We start from the raw sequence: 5,043 nt of genomic DNA on the forward strand, positions 1-5,043 counted from the left end.
GCGGGGTGGAGGCGGTGGTGGCAGGCGTCGCTTGGCTTGGCGTGGGGACGCTACCCGGGAGGGAATGCCAAACGCTGGTACTCGGTACTCGTAGGGCTCCCAGGCCTGGCGCACGCCGTCGCCGGACCAGCTACTTGCGCTGATGATTGCTCTGCCCAGCCCGGTGCGGGCGTGGCGGGGGAGCACCCGCCGGGCCTTGGTGGTGCGAGAGGGAATGCCAAGCGGGTTGGTACTCGCTACTCGAGGGTAGCGCGGCCTCCTGGCGCGCCACTCTAGGTCGGGTTGCACTACGCATTGCACTGATCGTTGCACTTTCACTACATCACTACAAAGCACTACACTGGGCTACGGAGCACTACAAGCATTGAGCAACAGCACGCTACACCAAGGGACACAGAACCAAGCACTACACGGCACTACGGACGCACTACATTTCACTACTATGCACTACACTTCACTACTATGCACTACACTGCACTACGATGCACTATTTGCACTTGTTTCGCACTATTTTGGTCCTTGGCCAGCCCCGGCTGGGGCTCCTGCTCAGCGCAGCCTCCCGGCGCGCCCCGGCGGGGGCCGACCCCTCGGGCCCCGCCGGGCCGCTCCGTGCGGCTGCGGCAAGAGGGCACGTCCTCACCCCACCAGGGTTCGCCCCGAACTCATGTTCATGTTGTTGCCTGCTGTGGCGTGTAACCCTTCAAACCGCCCGGGGAGTTGGTGCACGGGGTGCGAAGGAGAAAAGTGCCACGTCGTTATTGCGAGCCTGGGTGTACTCGGCGTCTGGGGCCCTTGCCGCCCGGATGCCTAGGTATTGATGGATAAACCAAAGTGCTTGCCAAGTCCACCTGTAAGAGCACGAAACAACCGTCGTAAAGATGCTAGAAATAGGTGCCTTCAGCAGTTTCAATGGCCTTGTTAAGGCACTAAAACTCTGGCACCTTTTAAAGGTGCGACGTAACCACCTTTGTTTTTTCCAGTGATGGCACCCGCTTGGCGCTTCCCTCATTGCGTGCGCTTGTCTCCTTTTGCGAGAGCGACTGCCCGACGGCCCCAGGGGCCCAGGGAGGGGTAGCAGAGGGGGGGGGGAGAGGAGCGGGGGTGTTGGCTATCAAGTGGAATGGGAGCTGCTGACGGGTGTCACCAGGGGGTAAGAAGGCGGCGGCGGCGGCGGCAGCAGAGAATATAGCGCCGTGTCTCGGGGCATTTGAGGCAGAGAGAGGCGGGAGGGGGAGGTGGAGGAGGGAGGGGGCTGCTCTTGTACCGACCTGTTGGGCTTGATCCCTAGAGCGGCGGGACACCAGCCAGCGAGAGCACACTCCGCCCCCTCGCGGGTTTAGAACTCATCTCCGGACGGACTGGACTTGGACTTTTAAAAAAAATCGTCCGCGCGAGTGGCCATACTACAGGGCGAGTCTGCAGGAAGGGCGAGGGTCACCCCCACACGGCCAACCCCACGAGCGAGGGTCCTTGGAGGGGTCGCCGCCGCCGAGGGTATCCGCGGAGGGGTCGTCCCCGTCAGCCAGCCCCCCGCCCGCGCCCTCCGCCGCCGCCGCGCCCGCGGGGCCACGACTCCCTCAAAGTACTTTGTGGCGACTCCAAGGCCAAACCAAGGGGGCGCGTACCGTGCCTTATAAATCCGTGACAGCTGTCCGCTCAGGTCGCGGGCGGGGCTGTCTTACTTTAGCGCGTCGTCGGGGCGACCTCTCCCACATCAAGGAGGAGGAGGAGCAACCCACCCCCGAGCGCGACCCGCCGCCGCCTGGGGATGCTGCCAACATTGGCTCTTTATGAAACTGACCACGTTTGTATTATTTTGTTGCAGCGGACATCACGCCGTACACCGCCATGGCGGAATACATCCGCGTCCAGTCCGTGGTGTACCCTGGCCTCGAAGGAAGGATAAAGTTCGCGCCCAGGAGGACGGCAAGCGGTGCACTGGCGATACACGGCGACAAAACACCTTTTGAATGTCTTGCTTTAGCAATTTTAGTATCATTTATGTCTGTAAGATTATGGTAGTATTTAATTAGTGTTTATGGTATTAAATTTTGTATTATAAACATTTTACGGCATTTTTTTTCTTGCTTTCGAAGCGTCTGCCTGGTGTCAGCCACCCGTGAAAGACAAGACCCGAAGAGTTAACTAAGAGACATGCGATATCTTACGCTTGTTTTGAAACGTCGTGCATTTACGCGCGAACTCAAGCAGCAAGGTGACACAACATATGGGTTTAAAATAGTATGGTTATTATAATGGAAACTTACACTGTAACACTAACACAAGGTTTCAAAATTTATGACTTTGTTTTTTATTAATGGTTAAATACCAAATAAGTTAAATATCATCGGTCTCGTTAACCATGGTACTGTTTCTTTGAGCAATTTCATTGTGTGGGTGTTGGTACTTTGTCAACAGCAGACAGTCGACGTGTTTATGTTTATTTTGAGTTTTTGAGTTTTTGAATTAGAAACTTGAATGTGTACGTTTTAATGTAAAAAAAGGATTGTCCCCTCTGTTTAATTGCATAATCTTGTTAAAAGGTAGTCATAGACCATGCTTTTGTGAATTTTATCTAGATTTTCTCTTTCGGCTGTATTGACATTTAGTTTTGTTTGACATTTAGGTTAGGCATACAATGGTTAGGAAAGCCAAGACTCTTACAGGGGACATTGTTGAATCATTTTATGGCGTTTACTTGCTTTTCTGTGTAAATCCGCGGTTTAAGGGTCGGACATACATTGGATTCACAGTTGACCCAAATAGACGCATTGAGCAACACAATCTCGGTAAAGAAAAGGGTGGAGCATGGCGAACTCATAATAAAGGTCCCTGGTACGTGAAAGTTATCTGTCTGGCCTTTCTATGCTCATTTATTAGAACACTGTCATATTACTGTCTATTTTTCTACAAAGATTTCATCGAGCATATTGTTTTATTTTTTGCCATCAGGAACATGGTCTTGACTGTTCATGGCTTTCCTAATGAAATATCTGCATTACGAGTAAGTTATGTTCGATTCCCTTGTCTACAAATCAAGTTGATGATAAATTTTATAGTTAATTTTCTCAATTCAAAGTGCTTTCATCTTCTGTTCTTTTTATGAAATTAGTTTGAATGGGCTTGGCAACATCCACAGCGCTCTCGCCGACTCAAGCATGTCTGTGCTAAAAAGTCAAAAGAGCCAGCATATGATTATGCCTTACGTGTGCTCTCTGAGATGTTGTGTGTTGGTCCTTGGTGCAGACTTCCCCTAACCATACGATGGCTCCTACCAGAATATGCAAGGCAGTTTCCGGTATGTCTCATGGCTTTTTTCATTTATTTTTTGTAAATATAAATATTTTATCTAATGTTTTCATTTTCAAATCTTTTAGTCAACCAGTACTCCTCCTTTGCATATGGCTATCTGCTACGGACCTGTTGTCAGCAAAAAAATACCACCGAAAGACAAGAATATTGAGTCTAATAAAGAAGAATTACAGGACTTGCCGGTCATCTTATGCGAAATATGTAAAATGCCATGTGCCAAAGATGAAATTATGAAATGTTTGTCACAATCCTGTTCTATGAAGGCACATGCCATATGTTTAGCCAAAACATTTCTAACAGATGACCAAGATCATCTTGTTCCTATTTCAGGTTCTTGCCCTGGGTGTGATATTAACATATTATGGGGGGACTTAGTTCGGAAAAAGAAGGGATGCTACGAGAATTTAGGGGAGCAAGAAGACATCTGTAGTTTATCTGATTATGAAATTGAAGTGAACTAAATAATAAATATTATAAATGTAAGCTTTTAATGTTCGGAATGGTGAACATGAATTGTACTTTATATTTTGTACTCTAGTCATATTACATGTACTTATGCTTTTTAAGAACCTTTACATTCTTATCAGTCCTTATTAATATCATTTTATTTTTATTTGTGTTAATTTGTAAATTTATCAAATAAAAGATGCTATCATACCAAATCACAATATCAATATCGCCCGAAATCAAGTGAAAAAAAAAAGAAAAAAAAAGAAGCAAAGCGGGACTTGTAAAGCAGGACCGAGTTCTGACGTTTCCGTCCACACTAGCAGCCGACAGCTGAGTGGCGAGCGTGCTGAGGTGTGGTGCGGAAACCGTCTGCTCAGGGATCGAATCCCATCCGCGGTACTTTTTTCCTCTCGCTGAATCCCGCAGACATTGTCAACGGAAAGAGAAAAAAAAAGCTCTACGGCTGGGATTCGATCCCTGGACCGACGGTTTCCGGACCCCACACCCCACAGCGCTCGCCACTCGGCTGTCGGCTCCACTTGTCAGCGGAAGGTTCAGAACTCGGTCCTGCTTAACGAGTCTTGGTCTCCCGTATTGCACGCGTGCAGGTCGGGCCATGTCCACCTCCTCGACGCTCTGCAGCCCGGGTCGGCTCCCGGCCCGAAACACGGAAAATGGCCACTAAAAGAGCCCCCCCGGGCGCGCGGGGGTTAGGTTAGGTCCATTTATGTGACTTGTTTCGTGTTTTTGGCCATAATTCGACCGGGCTGCAGCGCGTCGAGGAGGTGGACTTGACCCGATCTGAACGCGTGCAAATACCGGAGACAAGGACTTGTAAAGCAGGACCAAGTTCTGACGATTCCGTCCACACTATCAGCCGACAGCTGAGTGGCGAGCGTGCTGGGATGTGGTGCGGAAACCGTCGGCTCAGGGATCGAATCCCATCCGCGGTACTTTTTTCCTCTCGCTGAATCCCGCAGATATGGTCAACGGAAAGAGAAAAAAAAGTTCTACGGCTAGGATTCGATCCCTGGACCGACGGTTTCCGGACCCCACACCCCAGAGCGCTCGCCACTCGGCTGTCGGCACCGCTTGTCAGCGGAGGGTTCAGAACTCGGTCCTACTCGTCCTACTTTACGAGTCTTGGTCTCCCGTATTGCACGCGTGCAGGTCGGGCCATGTCCACCTCCTCGACGCGCTGCAGCCCGGGTCGGCTCCCGGCCCGAAACACTGAAAATGGCCACTAAAAGAGCCCCTTGGGCGCGCGGGGGTTAGGTTAGG

At 50.3% G+C, this 5,043-nt stretch overlaps 3 protein-coding genes across 3 annotated transcripts in view; 2 read left to right on the top strand and 1 right to left on the bottom strand.

Moving 5' to 3' along the window:
• The window catches only part of LOC113210959 (snake venom 5'-nucleotidase-like), a 20,694-nt gene extending 18,627 nt beyond the window's left edge, over window positions 1-2,067 (top strand). The window contains 1 exon segment of the mRNA XM_026429170.2: window positions 1,826-2,067. Coding sequence (XP_026284955.2) covers window positions 1,826-2,022 — 197 coding nt within the window. The 3' untranslated portion in view covers window positions 2,023-2,067.
• Window positions 2,068-2,215: 148 nt separating this feature from the next.
• LOC113210929 (structure-specific endonuclease subunit slx1) lies at window positions 2,216-3,974 on the top strand. The gene is made up of 5 exons (XM_026429127.2): window positions 2,216-2,543; window positions 2,627-2,835; window positions 2,953-3,004; window positions 3,113-3,298; window positions 3,378-3,974. The coding sequence occupies exons 2-5, from the start codon at window positions 2,639-2,641 to the stop codon at window positions 3,771-3,773; spliced, it is 831 nt and encodes a 276-aa protein (XP_026284912.2). The 5' UTR covers window positions 2,216-2,543; window positions 2,627-2,638; the 3' UTR covers window positions 3,774-3,974.
• A 513-nt stretch (window positions 3,975-4,487) lies between these two features.
• The window catches only part of LOC113210936 (uncharacterized), a 7,702-nt gene continuing 7,146 nt past the window's right edge, over window positions 4,488-5,043 (bottom strand). The window contains exon 4 of the mRNA XM_026429134.2: window positions 4,488-4,563. Within this exon, the coding sequence (XP_026284919.2) occupies window positions 4,488-4,563 (76 nt within the window). The remainder of the gene's footprint in view (window positions 4,564-5,043) is intronic.

The sequence above is a fragment of the Frankliniella occidentalis genome, unplaced genomic scaffold (assembly GCF_000697945.3).
Source record: "Frankliniella occidentalis isolate FOCC.00 unplaced genomic scaffold, Focc_3.1 Scaffold53, whole genome shotgun sequence".
NCBI classification, from domain to species: Eukaryota; Metazoa; Arthropoda; class Insecta; order Thysanoptera; family Thripidae; genus Frankliniella; species Frankliniella occidentalis.

Coding starts and splice junctions, on each gene's coding strand:
- LOC113210929 (XM_026429127.2), top strand. CDS start 2,639: ATGGTTAGGAAAGCCAAGACTCTTACAGGGGACATTGTTGAATCATTT. Junction 2,836..2,952: donor ACTCATAATAAAGGTCCCTG/GTACGTGAAAGT, acceptor TTTTGCCATCAG/GAACATGGTCTTGACTGTTC. Junction 3,005..3,112: donor ATGAAATATCTGCATTACGA/GTAAGTTATGTT, acceptor TTATGAAATTAG/TTTGAATGGGCTTGGCAACA.